This window comes from Bubalus bubalis, chromosome 4 (assembly GCF_019923935.1).
Source record: "Bubalus bubalis isolate 160015118507 breed Murrah chromosome 4, NDDB_SH_1, whole genome shotgun sequence".
NCBI lineage: Eukaryota > Metazoa > Chordata > Mammalia > Artiodactyla > Bovidae > Bubalus > Bubalus bubalis.
The window spans coordinates 71139832-71160097 of NC_059160.1; the positions used below are offsets into that span (position 1 = coordinate 71139832).

Here is a 20266-nt window from a genome sequence, read left to right on the forward strand (position 1 = left end):
TGGTGTAAAGTGAAGTTATCAACAAGGAGCCCAGGTTTCAAAGGCTATATCCTGGTATGAGGTAATCAGAACTGGTTAGTGCAATGGAGAATAGAATAAAAGGGCTAATCCCAGAGGCATTTCAGGAACCAAAAGGACTCTGTCAGCTTCTATACTGGAGAATGAAATGAAAGATAATTAAAGTCATTTAAAAATGAAGAAATTTAAAATCATTAAAATTTCTGTTCTGGGAAGGAAGCTGCAAAAATAATAGAATAAAAACATCCTTTTATGATGCAAATAATCATCCACTAGTTTTTCAGCACTAAGAATTCAGCCCAGGAGCTCAAAACACTTTAGTAAGGAGGAGTTTCTATATATTTTTCTGTAGCCTTGAGACCACCCGTCAGTTCTGTGTGTGACAATGAAATAAGTGTTCACAGAGGGGTGCTATTTCGTCTGTGGCTCTTAGGGAGTGAATCAGAAGTGTTGAACAGTTTTTAGCTTTTTTTTCACCTCCAGTTTTTAGAATTATCCACACATTCCAGTCCTTGATCAGATTCATAGTGATCAGCCTTGAATATTCCTGTCCTAGAAATTGTTTTTGTTTTGTGCAGTGTGCCAAGAAGAGAAAATGGGTGGCAGCACTGGGTGTAGCAGTGAGACACATCTGACCCTCTGTCTTCCTATGACCCAAATTAACTTGTCACACTTACCTGGTATATGTCAAATACTTTGAGTGGACCTAGTGATTTTAGCCACAGAATTTATTAAAATCATTAAAATTTTAATGATTTTAAGTACAGTTCCTGCACGAAGAGTTTTGGGTTTAGTAGCAAGGTGGCATTGGAAGGAACATATATTAGAAACTGAGGGAGTGACAGGTATTCAGTAGTGATAGGAACTGAGGGAGGCATATTTAAAGTGCCTGAGGCTAGTAAATATCTATTTACTAGTGCCTTTCCTTACTTCCTTACTTAGATATCCAGTGCCCTCATGTTAGTACTTACATTTAGTAGGTGGTATAAATGCCTGATGACTGAAAGAATGAGTGAATGAGGACGAACTACAGTAGACTACCCTGACACGACCTGAAGTTCTTCAAAGGAAGTAAAAATGTTCTTTATCCAATAGAGTTCAAAAACCTCAAATAAGGATTTGAGAGGCATAAGAATTGACTTATAATATTGCCAACATCTAGTTTAGTATTCAAAATGTGTTTTGAGAAACCATATTTGTTCTCAGTGACATCAGTTGGACTATACCCCCAAAATCCTGCTTCCCCCTTAATTACTGCTTGTTTAAGGATCTTTAATTGTATTAGCTAAACCCTTTTTATGTTATTGCTGGGAGTGACCAGGTCCCTAAATTTACTATTTGTTATTCAGGGTATTTGTTGTTGTTATTGACTAGTTGCTAAATTGTGTCCAACTGTTTATGACCTCATGGACTGTAACCCATCAAGCTCCTCTGTCCATGAGATTTCCTAGGCCAGAATACTGGAGTGGGCTGCCATTTCCTTCTCCAGGGGATCTTTCCAATCCAGAGATTGAACTCAGGTCCCCTGCATTGGCAGGCATATTCTTTACCACGGAGCCACCAGGAAGCCCTGTACAAAATATGAAAGTGAAAGTGTTAGTTGCTCAGTAGTGTCGGACTCTTTGTGACCCCATGGACTATAGCCCGCTAGGCTCCTCTGTCCATGGGATTCTCCGGGCAAGAATACTGGAGAAGGTAGCCATTCCCTTCTCCAGGCAGTCTTCCCAACCCAGGGATCGAACCCAGGTCTCCTGCATTGCGGGCAGATTCTTGACTGTCTGAGCCACCAGGGAAGCCCCATACAAAGTTTATTACCTACTTAATTTGTCTCTTTTTCATTAAGTTGCCTGGAGCTGCTACCGTGTGTGGATGAATGTATATGCGTGTGATAACTAGGTGAAGTTAAAGGGGGGAGAGCTTTAGGAAGGACATGTTGACCTGCACGTTGTATATATGTGTACTCGTGAATCTGTAAATATTATTCGTAGTGCTTTGACTTAAGGACAGTGACTGATAGGTGACTGTGCAGTTGAATGGAGGGAAACTGGGACATGCTGTCACGTATCCCAGTGAACTCAGGGGTATGTTTAGACCACAGAAGAGTGGAAAATACTGGCCTTGGTCACAGTGGATACATTGCAGCATTGTGTTATTTCCCCTGCTTGCTCCTTTCTTAGGATTCTCCTCATTTCAGACTAAGTTTAAGACAAATGTCCTCAAGAAAAATCTCTGTCGGGTGGTAATAGATTTGACAGTGTTCTTATCCTGGCTGATCAAATGGTAAAACAGTATGAATGAGCCCTGGTTAAATTGTTCCATTTTCATTCTGTCTGAAAACAGTCAGTGGGTCTTTTCCTCTGGAAAGAGTATACGTGTATTTGGTGTGGAGGGAGCATGGGAGAAAGGGAGGAGTGATCTCATCACACAGATGATGGTCTCCACAGAGTGCACTTAAGACTGAGCTTGTTAGACAGCTAAATGGTCTTAAGAAGAAGATCATGAAATTCTAAGATGAGGGGAGGAGGGCGACGAGATGTAGGTGGTTAATCTGGGTGGGAAGCTGTAAAGAGCTTCAAAGCACGAAAAGCGCAGGGTCCTCAAAGACAGAGAGCCATGAGAAAGCTTTACATAATGCATGCTTGAACCCCAAGCTCATAGAGGAAACGAGCTTTCCACTAACTCTAGGCGGGTTCAGCCTTGGGTTGTGGGAAAAGTAAAGTTAAACTCAGAGAATCTGGCCTGAGTGATTGGAAAGAGGTGAGAGGGTCTGCAGGAGAGCCTTTAAGATTAATTCTTTGAAGAACATGAGAATGTGCTGTTCACCTGGAATGAAGCATGTGTTTTGTACTTCTAAGATGCCTTCCCAATTTCGGCTATGCTTTGTAATTCTGTGTTTGATGTACTTCAGTGTGCCCTGAGAGAGCGAGACTTGGGCTACCGCAGCTGTTTTGGTGAAGGAAAGGAAATGCCTTTGATCCTTTAGAAATTATGTGGGAAGCAGCAACCTGCCCTAGTCATCTAGGTGAAGTTGCAGAAAGTCCCCAGCAGCAGCCATGGTGCAATCCAGCAAGAAGGGTGTGCTCTAACCTTACTCTTAACTCCTCCACTTCCACACACATACATTTTATCCAGCTAGGGAATCTTAAAAGTTAATTGCCTTACTTTGAGATTCTTACTAAAAATTTCATATGTGGAATATAATCTTTATAATCTTTCTCTTCCTGCTTTGATTAGTTTAAAATTATTAGTTCCCAGAGAAACCTTGTGAGTTTCACTATTTCTCATTCAAAATACGTGTTTGCCTTTAGTATTGTTGACTGTCTTTGCCACATGTATCACAATGGAAGCTTTATTTATAATATGAAAGAAAATAACCTTTTCTACATTCCAAAGCATACTATTTGAAATAAATATTGAGCAGTTGATTAATGTATTTTAGATTTTAAAAAAAAAGATCAAGAGTCCTAGTACAAACTACCAATGCTTAAAAATATTCAGGGTGTTCTACAAAAAAGATAAATTGCTGTATCTAGTTCTAATGCTACCTTTTTATTTTCTTTATATTATAAGTAAATATAAGCTTTCTCTCCTTTTCTTAGAAAACTGGTGACTTATTTGCTATCAAAGTATTTAATAACATAAGCTTCCTTCGTCCAGTGGATGTACAAATGAGAGAATTTGAAGTGTTAAAAAAACTGAATCACAAAAACATTGTCAAATTATTTGCTATTGAAGAGGAGGTAAGTCATCAAGCTTTAGTTAATCCTGTCATGTTTATTGTTGTTAATACAATTCAGGAGAAATAATGTAACATAAAAATTGTTCTATAAAGAGTGGGTTTTTTAATGCTGAAAATTAAGGCTTATACCATCAAATATTTATTCTCAGAAACAGATATAACAATGGAAATTGTTGGAATGGAATGGAATATAACAATGGAAAGTCTCATGGAATCAGAAAAAGTAGTTTAAGTAATAAAAGAATATACAATGTGGTTACCAGTATTATTACTAACAACAAAAGCTAAGTGAAGTTAAATTGACATAATTACATAAGGAGAAAGTCAAACAATGCAAGGAAGGCTTTATAAAAAATCTTTGGAATCCAGAGAGTGATATGTGAATCCAGTTGTCAAAGACAGAATTGGTTTTAGTGGGAATCAGTGAAAATAAAAATGTCTTTAGAAAAATAGAAATCTCATTATTATGGGTAATCAAATCACACCTTTTTGAAAAACAATTTGGCAGTTTATATTCCTTATATCAGTGATTTCATTTTTAGTGATTACTTCTTAGAAAGTAATCAGAAATGTAAGCTATAATTTTATGCACAAAGATGTTCATTGCTGTCCTGTTTATAATAAAAAATGGTTAAATAAATTAGAATGTTTGATGGATAGTTAGCCAGAGTTAGCGATACTGAAGATTAAAAGCATAGCCCTCTGGACTGCCAAGTCTGTTCAAGACTCTTACATGAGCCGCAGAGGAGTTTGACAAACTGTGCAGTCAGAGAAGTCCCCACCAGCCTGCTCATTCAGACACGAGCTGCAAGTTCAGGAGTCTCCAGGGCCATCTTCCCTTAAGATCAGCTGGCTGCAAATTTGGGGCTTCCCATGACTGCCCTCAGATTTGATAATTTGCTAGAATGTTGAATGACTCACAGAACTCAGGAAGGCACTATACAGTTGACCCTCAAACTGCACAGGTCCACCAATAATAATATGAATTTTTTTCCACTAAATATGTACTACAGTACCACACAATCTGAGATTGGTTGAATCTGCAGATATGGAACCACAGATACAGGGCGTTGCCTGTAAAGTTACATGTAGATTTTCTACTGCATGGAAAGTCAGCACCCCTGCCCCCTGCTTTGTTCAAGGGTCAGCTCTACTTACAAGTTAGTATCTTAGCAAAGCAAAAGGATATAAATTAGAACTAGCCAAAAGAAGAGATCCATAGGGCCATAGGACAGAATATAGGAGGGTTCTAAACACGAATCTTCCTTTCCACGAGGATACGTTATCCTCCTGGCATTGATGTATGATATGACAGTACACACAGAGTACTGTCAACCCTGTAAGCTCACCCAAGCCTTTGGTGTGCACAGTTTTTACTGAGGCTCAATCACATACTCCACATGGCCGAACTTTAGTCTCCAACCCTTCCTGTGGGTTCTGGCTAATTCCTTAGCCTCCAGAAGTCGAAACGGAAGTGCACGTCCTAAGATCCCCATCATAAATTACATTTTTAGACCGTCACGTGGCCAAAGCCCCCAGATAGAGACACTTTTAGCAGATAGGACATTCTAGAGGCCTACTGAATCAGCTCCCAGTAGCCAAGGGCAAGCGCTAGACCTCTCTAGCTAAAATTAATTCTGTGCTGCACAGTGGTTCAGTTCAGTTCAGTCGCTCAGTCGTGTCCGACTCTTTGCGACCCCATGAATCGCAGCATGCCAGGCTTCCCTGTCCATCACCAACTCCCAGAGTTCACTCAGACTCACGTCCATCGAGTCGGTGATGCCATCCAGCCATCTCATCCTCTGTCGTCCCCTTCTTCTCCTGCCCCCAATCCCTCCCAGCATCAGAGTCTTTTCCAATAAGCAGTAATAAAAAGAAATATTTAACAAAATTTCAGTCACCTGGGAGCATGCTTATATATAATGTTTTGTGAGAAAATCAGTATTAAAAATTATATGCAGTATGATCTTGATAAATATACAGTATGGTGTACAAAGTGTTATGTGTCTATAATGTGATTTGTTACGTAGAAAAAAGACTGAAAGGAAACATACCAAATATAAACATAATTATCTCGGTGATGAAATTAGAGATATTTCTCAAATTTTCAACTCCTCAGAACTCAGTTATTTCATTATTTAAAAGCAACAGCTTTTTTCTTTTAAAATTATTTCTTTCATACTACTCAATAGTAAAGAAGTTTTTAAAATATTTTATAAATTTATTTTGGGGATATATAGAAAAAAAATATAAAAGGAAGAAAGAGTAAAAAATGATAATGACTACTGTACTTAAGATTCATTCACATTTTCAAGTTTCTGAAATGGGCATTATGTTACAATCAATGTGTATTTGTAAGTTGGTAATACTTCTTTTTTTCCTCTATAAAGCTATTGTTAAATTGATGTTGTATCTTATAATCAATGGTACATTAAAATCATGGTTTAAAACAGATTAGCAGCTCAGATTCCTATGAGCTGACTAGAACTTTGCTCTAAGGGGACCACTCAATTATTCTGCTACCTATTTTTTTTAAGGCTAAAACTCGGGGAACTCTCTGGCAGCCCGGTGGTTAGGGCTCTGGGCTTCCACTGCCTGGGGCGCAGGTTGAGTTCCTGATCGGGAAACTAAGATCCCACATGCCACATTGTACTGCCCCCCAAAAAAGCTAAAACTCCCTTCTTTGAAGTAAAAGTAGTGAAAGTGTTTGTCACAAGAAGAACTCAAGTGTTTTAAGAGATTCATGACAAAAACTAATATCCTAAATGTACTATTATGTATTAGAAATTAAACAATTTTGAAAGATCCGTTATAACATTGTAGCAGTGATTTTCTAATTGGATTTAGCCAGCTTTTACTGTGGTTTGTCTTTAAAGACAAATCCAATTTTAATATTAATTTTGGAAAGTGTTAACTCTCATCTGTACAGTCAACAAATATTTGACAAACCCTAGGTAAAAAGCAGTTCAAAATACCTTCATTATTGTAGCAAATCCAACTTTTAAATGAAATCAGATGAGTATTGGCATATATTGAAAATTTATTTTTTCGATTTCCCCAGTCAGTGATTTTTTTTTTCCAGACAACAACAAGACATAAAGTACTTATTATGGAATTTTGTCCATGTGGGAGTTTATACACTGTTTTAGAAGAACCATCTAATGCCTATGGACTACCAGAGTCTGAGTTTCTAATTGTTTTGCGAGATGTGGGTATGTTTATTTGTTTATATGATTATATGTGTGTAAATATAATTTAATGACATAAGAATTTTTAAAAATAAATTTCCTACATTCAAAGCTAAAGACCTTTATGGAGTGCTTTCTTAGATATGATATCAAAAGCACAAGTACAATAAGAAAAAAGTAGATAAATTTCATCAACATTAACTTGTGTGTGTCCAAAGGACAGAGTCAAGTAAAAAGACAACTCATAGAATGAGAGAAAATATTTGCAAATCACATGTCTGATAAGGAATTTTTATACCAACAAGTCAACAATAAAGAGACAACCCGATTTAAAAATCGGTAAAGGATTTGGTAGACATTTCTCCAAAGAAGATATGCAGGTGACCAACAAATAAAAAGAGCATTAGGCATTAAGGAAATGCAAATCAAAACCGTAAAGAGATGCCACTGCATACCCACTAGGATGGCTAAAATCAAAAAGACAAAACAAGCGTTGGTAAGGTGTAGAGAAATTGAAACCCTCGTATTCTATTGGTGGTATTGTAAAAAAAAGTGCAGGCACTTTGCACAGTAGACTGACAGTTCTTCAAAAAGTTAAACAGTTACTATAGGACTTATCAATTCCATTACTAGGTATTCATCTAAAAGAATTTAAAATATTTCCACACAAAAACTTGTGTACCAGTATTTATAATAATAGCAACAACAAAAAAAGGAAGCCCAGTATTCACCAACTGGTGAATAGATAAATGGGGTACATACAGTGGAGTGTTACTTGTTTGCAACAAGAATGAAGTAGTGGTACATGCTGTAACGTGGATGCACCTTGAAAAATTATGCTTAGTGAGAAACACCAGACACAAAAGGCAACAGTATTTGTATGATTTCATTTATGTGAAATGTTCAGAATAGGCAGATCCTTAGAGACAGAAAGCAGAGTAATGGTGGTCAAGGCTTTGAGAGGAGAGTGGAGTCAAGGAGTGACTGCTAATAGACATGGGGGTTCTTTTTACATAATGGAAATGTTCTGAAATTGGTGTGATGGTTTGTATACTCTGTGGCTCTATACTAAAAACTGCTGAATTGTATACTTTAAAAAAATGAGTTTTATGATATGTAAATTTTATCTCAATAAACCTGTTATTAAAAATAAAAAAGAATATGACAGCCACGGGGAATAATATCTTCTTGGAAAGAAATGAATCAATATTTGAAGAATAGGAAAAGCCCAGTGTTATAAAGTATGAGGTTAGTGGGAATTCTTGAAATTGATACTGGAAGCAGTAGAGACTACTTAGGTTCCTAAGTATACTGGTAGTCCCGAGTTTCCATAATTGAATGTTGATATCTTGAAACTTATTTTTATATGTCATGCTTGGACATTAATCTGTCAGCTGTCAAACAAATGGTTCAGACTATCATTCTTTGACACTGCATGTCAGCCCAAACAATTTCAGCAATTTCTATTAATTTTTTTTTTTTTTTACTATATTATGTATTGAGTCTTGTTTACTATTTTGTGGAATTTTTTTCCCCAAAGTAAAAATTTAAATTATGGTGAAAGATTATTTTTCTTGGAAATTTGTATTCTTGGGTTTAGGTAGATGGCCCACAGGTATATGACAAAAAGTAATTCAGGAAGTCATAGGCTTAAGATCATTGTGTTCCATTTTCTTGACAGTATTTAAGAGAGACTGGACTCTTCCTTAGACCATATTGATCCCTGTTCTTCTAAAATTTCTCATTACTCAAGCATGAAATACAAAATCTAAGTATAATCTATTACTTCTTTGATAAAGATGACTTTGGACCAACTTATGTAAAAACTTACATTGAGTGAATAAGAATATATTAATGTTCATTAGTGAATCTGATGCACACACACATACCTACTTATGATTTCCTTTGTTTTATATTTATTGTTGAAGTGGGTGGAATGAATCATCTCCGAGAGAATGGCATAGTTCACCGTGATATCAAGCCAGGAAATATCATGCGTGTGATAGGGGAAGATGGACAGTCTGTGTACAAACTCACAGATTTTGGTGCAGCTAGAGAATTAGAAGATGATGAGCAGTTTGTTTCTCTGTATGGCACAGAAGAATATTTGGTAAGTCATGCATCATTAATAATTTTATTTTAAGAAGCTGGATATATTTTAAATATGGGTAGTTGGTCAACCAGATCACTCTATAAAATATCTTAACTCTTACGGCAAAAACTAAATTTTCTATTCTAATGCATATGGTATGTAATGCGGAATCAGGTATTGGTTTCTAAGGGTGTTGCTTTTACTAATGTTATGCATCTATGTTAAAAGAAAGAACTATCTGTACACTCTAGAAGCATCTAGCTAGTAAAGGCTTCCTTATTTGGATCAGAGCAGTTAATATATTACAAGCTTGTTATAATACAGTTCCCTGTAGAGCAAACTTCATTATAATTCTGAAGAAGACTCTCTTCAGGGAGGCTGGTTACTGAAAGATGAAAAGAACCATTATTAGAAGCACACACAAAAAAATGAAATGCCTCTAAAAGATCTAACTTGAAATACTAGAAAACTAGAAAAGCTCCGTGGTTGAAACAGTTTATGTAGATGTGTTTGTGTGAAGTTAGTAAACATTTGAAACACTTAAGAAGTGTTTCAGGGGCACTTAAAAGGCACTTAAAAATAAGTACATTTAACATGTAATCAGAAAGTTTATAATATATAGCTGTCACTAATTGGTTATGGCTCTGAGTTTTATTTTAAAAGTCTTAGATTCTGTGACTTTTTTCCAATTGGATTCTGCGGTAGTAATTTGATAATTTGAATAAAGTCAAGGTGCCCCTATAACTTTATTCAGATTGTTCTAACTCGGGCATGCATTAAGGTATCTTAACTTGTTCTATCAATATGTAACCACTAATTAATCTGCAGTTGTATTTTGATAATCTTTTATTAAGAGTACTTAAAAATGGGGACTTCTCTGACAGTCCAGTGGTTAAGACTTCACACTTAGAGTGCAGGGGCACGGGTTTAGTCCCTAGTCGGGGAATTAAGATCCTGCTGTGCAGTGCAGCCAAAAAAAAAAAAAAAAAAACCTAAAAATGGATTATATTCACCCAACAGCTATTTATGTACAAGCATTGTTGTAGGAATTGAGACTTCTGTGGTGTACCGGAAGTACATGATTTCTGCTCCTGTGGAACCTACAATCTAGTGAGGACAGTAGACAAGTAAATAAGATAAATTCAGATGATTAAAGTGTTGGAAAGACAATAAGGTAGCAAAGCAGAAGAAAGATAGCTGGGGAAAGCTTCCTTTCAATCTTAAGTCAACTGATACTTTAAGGATGAAAACAAGCAAGCCATGCAAAGATCTGGGGGGAAAGCAGCATTACAAGCAACTACAAAGGCCTAAAAACAGAAGTGACCTTGGATGTTTGAGAAACAGAAGGGATGACAGAATAGCTGGACCTAGTGAAAAGGCAGGTGATAAGAATTGGAGAAGTAAGCAGAAGCCAACCAGAGCACAGACTGGTGGTTTCTACCCTGTATGATCACCCCCTGTTAAATGTTTTACAATATTCTTTTCAGTATCTTGAAATTCTTAGATAATATAATCAACCAGCATACCTAATTAAAGGAAGAGCATAGTATCTTAATATAAAGGAAAATGTGATAAAATCATAGCTATTTAATATGTAAAAGTTTACTTATCAATTTCAGTAGCAAACAACTGAAATAATTAGATGCCTGTACCGTGTATGATGTTACCTCCAGTGCACATGCAGTGATAACCTGTGTACTGAATTGGTGAGTCATATTATCATAAGTCTTGTTACTGACATCATTTTCCAAAGCACTGAAGAATTCCTGATAAAGTTTCTAACTTAACAAAGTAGATTTATGTATATTGCATTCCTATAGCTACAAAAATACTGTTTACTTTATATTCAAAAATACACTGTTTACATATAAAATGAAGTGAGATCTTTATAAACAGACTTCTTAGCTGCACAGATATCTAGCAGGATATTCAAAAGTCATGCAGGAAGTCAGCATGTTCAACAGGATGTCTCTCATCTCTGGTCTCTGCCCACTAAATTCCAGTAGCCCTTCCCAATGACTGTGGTGATCGAAAGAAACAACGGCAGTACCATACTAGCCTTTGTGAGGGTGATCCCTATTCCCGACTGGCGGTCTTTCACTTAGTCGCTGAAGGCCACAATTTAGCCTCTGCCACTAACAGACTTGTAAAATGGAAAGAACACAACATTAAATAAACTAACTTCCAAGTCCATGCTGATCTCTTGGCTGAAATTTTACTGTAGTCTATTTTCCTATTTCAGGTTATTCCCAACTCTGTTTTCTAATAGATTACACCAGCAGTTATGGTATGAGACACACACAGCCTGAAACTCAGCAGTCTAGAAATATTTCTATTTTTAAATGAAAATTTTTCTCATTTTGGAATTCCCAGACCAGATGTTGAATCTTCTCCTTTTTATGTGTTAAAGACCAAAGGAAGCACCAGCATTTTTTCTTCTACTGTTTTTAATATAATGGCTTTCTTAATATGAATTACCCAAAAAGTTCATTCGGGTTTTTCCATAAGATAGTGCAGGAAAACTCAAATGAACTTTTTGGCCAAACCGATTTAACCTGAGAACCTAGAGTAGGTTTGTCCTTATGCTCCTGTCCCAGATGCAGGGGCCCGGGCACAGTAATGCTAATCCCTGTGCAAATACAAGTAGCACGTTCAGGAGAGAGCCTGTGGACCCAGATATGTCAGACCAGCATGCATCAGGCCATTCTCAGCTACTCGTTCTCAGCCTAGGGAAGGCTTCCAGCTGTACTATTTAGGAGCTATATTAGTGCACCTTTTGAGGAGGTCCCGCTTTGTCTCCTTTTAGAATCGCTGTATCTGCTCTTCCCAGGTTGGCAGCCTCATGTTCTTTGAAGATCAGGCATGTCCAGGTACTCTTGGCCTCTTCACAGCACCATTGATAAAGTAAGAACCTTCTGCTAGGGCAGAGGTCTGGCTCGTGCTTCTTTAGACAATAATGCCTTATGTACTAGGCCACAGAATCAGCAAAACCACTCAGACCCTGTGTATCTGGTAGCCATGTTCGGACATACGTCTTAAGCCCCTCATGCTTGCCACCTCTTCTAATTTCTCATTAAAATGTATTTCCCAAAAAAGTCCCATTCATCCCCCAAAAAATAATCCAGAGCTTGTGACCCTTCGAGAGATGAATTCATAAACTGCATCATTTACAGTAGAGACACCCTCCCAGCAGTGTTATCCCAGTCCCTTGGGCCACTGCCATATACCACAGTGTCATAAGGCATTGTTTTAGTTTGGGATCATTTGGGAGATCACTCTGCTCTGGTCCAGAGTACACTCTTATAGTTTATCTACCAAAAATCTTGATTTACAGCATGTAATTTACATAAAGACAGTGTCACGGAGGCTAAGCATGTATGACCTCTGGCTGTCCTTTGCAGAGCTTAATGTCCATAAGAATCTCTGTCTGGATCTGTAAGCTCCTAAGCCACGCCCTATAAATTCCATCTGTTCTTCACAACTGTATCATAGTGTCTTCTGTGCTTAAGGACCGTGTGGTGAACATCAGACCAGCTACTTATCTGAGTTGCTGTATCCTCCAACATACCCAATCAGGCTAGTCCTCTGAATTCATTCTAGAAATTTAGTTTTCATCTTAGAGCCCTTATGACTTGCTCACATGGATTGCATGTGAGGTATGAGGGAAAGGAATTGAGGCTGCCTGATATGTTTTGGGTATGAGCAACTGGGTAGATGATGATACCATTTACTTAAAGGGTAAAGATTAGAAGGAAGCAGGTTTGAGTCAGAAGACCAGGAGTCTGTTTTTGATACCTTAAGTTTAAGCTACCTTTTAGACATTTGAGAAAACTGTAGGATATATGAATCCAGAACTCAGGACAAGAAATGGTTTGGAACATTAAAGGATATAGGTAACATTTAATGCCACAGGCTGGAATGGGAGATGAAGAAGTAAGGCAATTGTCAGTGTGGATGGCTCTTTTGAGTTTTGCTATGGAGGGAAGCAGAAAATTGAATGATGGCTCGAAGAGGTTGTAAGGTCAATTTGGGGTTTTTTTTAATGGGAGATATGAAAGCATGTGTGTAAGCTGAAAGAAATGAGCCAATAGAAAGGGCGGAAATGATGCATAAAATAAAAGGGGTAGTTTCAGGAATTGATTTCTAGATTTGATGAGATGATATGATGGGCCCCACAGCACAGAAGTGGCACTAGTGGTAAAGAACCCGCCCGCCAGTGCAAGAGACATAAGAGATGCAGGTTTAATCCCTGGATCGGGAAGATCCCCTGGAGAAGGAAATGGCAACCCACTCCAGTATTCTTGACTGGATAATCCCATGCACAGAGGGACCTGGCAGGCTACAGTCCATGGGAGTGCCAAGAGTCAGACACGACCGAAGCAACTTGGTACAGCACAGGTGGAAAAGTTAAGCCTTTGATAAGAGCAGTTCCATTGTAACTGGTTCTGAAAACAGATTCAGGTAGGTTGGCTTTTGGTAAAAGATATAAAGGAGAGTTGATCTCTTATTGCTTCCATTTTCTCACTGTAGTATGAAGTGAGGTCATCAAAATTGAGGGTCTAAGGAGGTGGTATTGGAGGTTTGAGGAGAGAGAGCATGATGTGAAATAGTCTTTTCAGATTGGGAAAGTAAAATTATTGGGAAAGTAGAATTTCCAGACATTATTGAATACCTATTTTTGTGTAATGTATTTCATAGAACACAAGTTAGTAGCTTTTTCTTTTCTTTTTAAAGCATCCTGATATGTATGAGAGAGCAGTGCTAAGAAAAGATCATCAGAAGAAATACGGAGCAACTGTGGATCTTTGGAGCATTGGGGTAACATTTTACCATGCAGCTACTGGATCACTGCCATTTAGACCATTTGAAGGGCCACGTAGGAATAAGGAAGTGATGTAAGTGATTTCTCCATTTAAAATTAGAAATAATTTTTAAAATGTATATGTCTTACTTTATTTCATCATGTTAGAGAGGTGCACTACTGAATATTGATCTAGCCATCATTTCTGATATTTTAAACTATTTGATTTTTTAGTAAGAGTACAACCTTATAAAAATGTATAAAGATACTATTTCATACTGTGTTTAACTATCTTATGTACAGAGTGTAAATGGCATCCATATTTGGTCCATCCAGTCCATATTAAAAATACTGTGCCTTCTGAAATTTATTTCAGCACTATTTAGTCCTTTTTGTGTGCTTGTTAGTTTTTTCTTCCATATAACTAAAAAAAGTAAAAAATACTTGCATGAAGTAATAGAACCACTAATAGAATTAGTGGATCAAAAAGAAATATGAACTGACCTGATTTTTTTAACTATTTCAAAAATAACATTTAATGTAATATTATTTTTCTAGTGTTGCTGTTTCAGTCTAAAACATTTTGCTAAATGCATTTTACTAGTACATTATACATTTATGCAACTGCCATAGTTACTAGGAAATTATTGCTATATATGAAGTCACTGTTATAAACCAAATAATGGAAGAAAAGAGAGGTGGATTGTTAGATGTAAAATTTATGATAAAACTCATTTGTACATTGGCTGCTCATCTTTCTATTTTGAAAGAAATTAGTGGTTGATCTTGCCTCATGAGAAATAGCCAACCTCTGTACACATAAAACTATAAGGTGAGGTTATGAATGTTGTTCAGTTCAGTGAAGTATAACTCACTTGACAGCCTTAATGTGTTCAACTGTTCTTTTAGATTTTGACGTTTCTCTCAGATCTTTATATATTTAACACTGCCTTTTATAAGTGGAGCTTTCCTAGTGGCTCAGATGGTAAAGAATCTGCCTACAATACAGGAGACCCAGGTTCGATCCCTGGGTAGAGAAAATTCCCTGGAGGAGGAAATGGCCACCCACTCCAGTATTCTTGCCTGAAAAATTCCATGGACAGGGGAACCTGCTGGGCTACAGTCCATGGGGTCACAAAGAGTCGGACATGACCGACTAACACTTTATAAGTAATAATCACAAGTGTAAACATAAAATCTTTGGTCTTATCTCAGAAAATTAGGAGAAGCATATTTTTTCTTTTGTTTGTTTGAGGAGGTAAAACTAGTTTAGCTGATACCATGACTTTTGCTAAAACCTGAATGTTTTCCAGCAAGGAAAGCATACATATTTGTGGGAAGAAGTTATCCATTAGTGTACTGATTTTGGTATAGCATCATCACAGCAGAGTCCTTTTTATAAAATCTCTTCATTAATGAAGGCTTAGAGTCAGTTTCTGTCTTTCTTCATTAAACATAAAGTGTGCCCAACAGTTAATCATGCTTTGCTGTCAGGTGTTTTAAAGCAGTATCAGCATGTATTGCTGCACTAAGAATGGGTTAAATAAAAGTGTAATGCTCTTTAATAAAGGAAACATGACTTATAAACAACTGGGAATACCTGGTACATTCTAATACCATTGGAAGAATTTTTTTCTTTAATTGCACAGAAACTAAACTTTTTATGAACATTGATGCTAATGAATGTTCAGAAGCGCTTTAAGAAATAATAAGGATTGTTTTGCTTGACTATTGAGTGATGTATTCCTCTCACATTATAGGAGTGTTGATCCCTCAGAATCTTATTTACATGTTAATAAATATATTTAGATATGTATCTTAACAAAATAAGTTTTTTCAAGAGTTTATAAGCATTACCTTAATTAAGAATTCTGCCATTCATTCTGTTCACATCTCTTCTTGCATTATTCTCACATATCTCTACTTAACTTCTCCACAATCTGATCCTTCTCACATGAATGCAACTTATTTTTCACATTAATTTCCTTCTTTGAAAAATCTCTTAGTGCAGAAATCCTGGCTGTCTCTACTGAAGAAACAGCAAGCAGCTCAGATCAGTTGTTCTGGTTTCTTCTACTTTTTTAAAGAGTATGTTAATCTGCTCAGAGCACATTTATGTAGACATTAAACAAATCAAAAATTATGTCAGAAATACTGTCTATAAACTTGCATAAGATTCTGATGTGTTATGATTTACATTTTCATCCTGAAGGCATGAACCTCTTATTTCTCTCCTAATTTCAGATTTTGTTTTAGAAAGGGCTGACACCTGTAAGGCTGCTTTCATTGCCCCACCTCCATCATTATTAGTATTCTTTCACTTCTTCATTCATCTCTTTCTTGACTTCATCTTTATTTTTATCACCATCATCAAGAAACAGATTAAGTTTGGCTTTTAATTTTGGTACACGCATCTAATCCTGTAATGTGTATATATTTTCTCAATATGCAGAAACTTTCTGATACTGTGGTATGTATAGTTTTATCTTTTTTTTTTTTTTTTAAAGAAAGCTATTGTTCATTCTGTAGTGATTTCATGGTCCAGTTGACTGTGCCTTTGGATGATATGAGTAAGAGGGATTAGATGCTTTTTTCCTGGTCTAGAGACATTCTGTAACATAACTTTTTTTGTGTTTGCTCAATTTTTTCAGATGGAAAAATGAATATTTTTGTTGTGAACATCAAGATGCTGTTATATGGCACTCTGAGAACCCAAATGAAAATTAATTATGGCATATGTAAAATAATCGTACAGCCACTATTCTACTTCAGTCAGTCAGATTCAAAGTGTTTTGATTGTTTTATGGATCCTGTGAACATCAGTCGCAAAGTTTTGTCTAGTAGATAATTGTAGGTGCAACTGAGGAAGTATTTTTGCAGAGCCCTTTGATAGGCTATGCAGTAACAAACTGCTTATTTTAATCTGCTTTTATTCCTCCCAAGGTATAAAATAATTACTGGAAAGCCTTCTGGTGCAATATCTGGAGTACAGAAAGCAGAAAATGGACCAATTGACTGGAGTGGAGACATGCCTGTTTCTTGTAGTCTTTCTCGGTAAGTACAGTGTTATGTACCCTGTTCTCTTTGGTGTTGGGATCTTTGTTGATTAAAGTCACCAATACTTAAGTGTAGTTTTGTTCTTAATTTTTCAGTAAATGTTATTAAAGCATGCATTGATTTGTAATTTTCATCTTTGTGGAAGTGTAAAGATTGATTTGAGTCTATGTAAATAATATTGCCAGATCTCTTTTAAGACATAGAGCATACATGCATTTTTCAGATTGCTAATCACTGGTCTTAGAATTGTGTCCAGTGTGGGGTTCCAGCTTAGGACTTCGGTGTCTCTTGTGCTGACCTTCATTATGGCCGAGCACAAATAGTGGTACAGATAGGAATAACTAGAGTTCTAAGAAACAAACATTGAAGAAGTCTAATATTACCCTCATTTTCAAAAAGTAAACCTATTATTCAAAAGGTAAGAAATAACAGTTTTCTACTGCTTTTTCCAGCATTTCAAAAGTTCATATGGGTCTTAATATAGCAGCCAGAACTCAAATTATACATGAATCCTGTTATCACAGAGAGAGATTTAAGGTAAAGGAAATTAAAAGTAGAGAGTAAATTTTTTTTTCTGTTGTATGTCTTTTTTTATTGACGTATATTTGATTTACAAAGTTGTGCTAATTTGAGAGTAAATTATTTTAGATTTTACTCTGGAAATAAAGCCAAGGCAATCATCAGTATTTAGAATTTGTAATTACTGAATTACTTTCCATTTTTCTTGAGTGTGGGGATTGTATAATCCACAAGTGAACATATAGGTTATGTTTTATTGGTTTAACGCCCTTTAGAATCTGTGGGTGCTTTTTGTATTACTTTCAGCATATAAGTAAATATGTTTATTCAAAATATTTATTTAGACTGTACATATATAATATATATACCACAAGTTAATGAAATATATTCTGTCATTTTATGTATTGATATCTGTGAAAACTCATTTAAACCAGTAGTTCCGGTGCGGAAATCATTTTTGAAAACCACTGGCCTGACAGTTTCATTTTTGTGTGTTAAAAGTCTCCAGAACTAAATTGTGTCATGCAACTAGAATTACCAAGAGAAAGTCACTTTATTGGAGAGCAGAAATTCAATGTTATAATAGTGATCTGTGTTAAATTTTGATTTAAAAAAGTACCCATTTGGGAAATCTCGGGCAAAACTGATAAAATTTAAAGGGGTCAGGAAATGAGCACTCGCTGTTTAATGTTTAACTATATTGCTGACATTCACACAGTGTTTTGTCAGTCTGAAATATAGATTGCATATTTCAGAAGTGTAGCAGGCCTTATCTGTCTAATTATTCTTCAGTATACTAAGTTATAAATTTTTTTATAAAAATTGCTTAGGTATGAAAGTATGTTATATGATTTTTTTAAATACTAAAGACTTAGAGTACTAACAGTCAACAATGAAAACAACTACCAAAAATGTAAGAACTACAGAAAAAAGATAACCATCTTCTTTCTCATATGTATCAGTCAAAACTAGATAGCCAATGAGACAAATCTAACTCAGCTGTGAGTGAAAACAGATATAAGTGAAACATAGATTGACGTTGTAATTCAAAGTTCATGTGTGTATGTAACTCAGAGCTCCACTGAATCCTCAGATTCAGATTATCATCAAGACTTGGTGGGCTTTCCTGGTGGCTCAGCAATAAAGAATCCACCTGCAATGCAGGAGATGGGGCAAAAGACCTGGGTTTGAGCCCTGGGTAGGAAAGACTCTCCAGAGAAGGAAATGGCAACCCACTTGAGTATTCTTGCCTGGAAAATTCCATGGACAGAGTCCGGTGGGCTACAGTCTGTGGAGTCGCAAAGAGTTGGACACGACTGAGCACGCACATGCTGCGTACACATACCTTAAAAACTGTTAACAGACAGTTATTTCATTGTCATGTAGTCAAGAATATATTTTTAAGATGACTTGAAATTCCATAAGTGAATCTATTTAAACATATTTTAAAATTCAGGTAGTACGTGAGAAAGAATTAAGTTCTTTCCATTCATTTTTTTTTTTTTTTTTTAATATTTAAGTTTATTAGTCAAAGATTGGAGGCTTCCCTAGTAGCTCAGACGGTAAAGCATCCACCTGCAGTGCAGGAGACCCCAGATTCAGTCCCTGGGTCAGGAAGATCCTCTGGAGAAGGAAATGGCAATCCACTCCAGTATTCTTACCTAGAGAATTCTATGGACAGAGGAGCCTGGCGGGCTACAATCCATGGGGTCACAGAGTCAGACAAGACTGAGCGACTAACACAGTCAAAGATTATTCTTAGTTTAATTGGCATTAATTGATTGCTAAATGATTATAGTGATTTTCCTTCTTGAAGAAGTATGCTACAAAAGGCATATGAATTCAGCATAAAAAATTAGATGTTGGAGTGACGTGTTAAAAGGACATTAATGACCCTGAAGTTAAACCATTATCCTCATGACCATAGGGTTCCAGTCAACTGATCTCACCTAGATAGCCACGTATATACAATGTTAGGATGTTTAGAAAAGTGAGGAAACTAGGGAAGGAGAGAATCAAAGAAAATAACATGTAAAAGCCAACATAAAAATACCATAACCCCTGGTTCATTGACAAGTAATATTAAATCAAGGTTACCTGGCTTTCCAAAAAGTTGGTAGATTTTTTACAATTTTAAATTAATCTTATAATAGTAATAACAGTTCCTTTGATTTGTTGGTAAATATTATGATTTTGTACTTAGATTCTTCATGTACTCTTTTCAATACTATTTTAGGGGTCTTCAAGTTCTGCTTACTCCTGTTCTTGCAAACATCCTTGAGGCAGATCAAGAAAAGTGTTGGGGTTTTGACCAGTTCTTTGCAGAAACTAGTGATATACTTCACCGGATGATAGTTCACGTTTTTTCACTACAACAAATGACAGCTCATAAAGTTTATATTCATGGCTATAATACGTAAGTACCTCTTTATATTTTTTCCTATATCATGATGTTATATAATAGTTACGTATCTTCACAAATCAGGTGAAGAAAAGATGTACCCATTTCTGGGTAGAAAGTGTTAGAAAATGTTTGGGTGCTTAGTAAATTACTTTTCACTTATCTTTGAAGTAAAAAGATTAATTTTCTAAAATTTACAAGTAAGCTAACTTGTTCTTAAACTACAAATTTTACAAGACTATTTTCCTTTATGTGCCTTCTTTCAAATTACTTAATCACATAACTACAATTAGCATTTACTAATAAATGAGCCAGGTTTTATTAAGAGTATTGTCCTGTCACTTAAAAATATTAAAGCATAAGTCTTAAAGATAGTTCATGTAATTATTTGCATATGTGGCCTAAAGCCCTTGAGTGCTGGGGAAAGACCCATTCCTTTTATCTTAAAAAA

General features: G+C 36.1%; 1 protein-coding gene across 3 annotated transcripts in view; it reads left to right on the top strand.

The window, feature by feature from the left end:
* TBK1 (TANK binding kinase 1) overlaps nucleotides 1-20266 on the top strand; it is a 43371-nt gene that overhangs the window by 3412 nt on the left and 19693 nt on the right. Inside the window, exons 3-8 of one of the 3 annotated variants that reach the window (XM_006073565.4) lie at nucleotides 3618-3758; nucleotides 6840-6969; nucleotides 8874-9055; nucleotides 13772-13932; nucleotides 16782-16892; nucleotides 19651-19830. In XM_006073565.4, the coding sequence (XP_006073627.3) occupies nucleotides 3618-3758; nucleotides 6840-6969; nucleotides 8874-9055; nucleotides 13772-13932; nucleotides 16782-16892; nucleotides 19651-19830 (905 nt within the window). Of the gene's footprint in view, nucleotides 1-3617; nucleotides 3759-6837; nucleotides 6970-8873; nucleotides 9056-13771; nucleotides 13933-16781; nucleotides 16893-19650; nucleotides 19831-20266 lie in introns of those variants that run through there. The other 2 variants (XM_025283906.3, XM_044942507.2) reach the window with 2 other exon arrangements.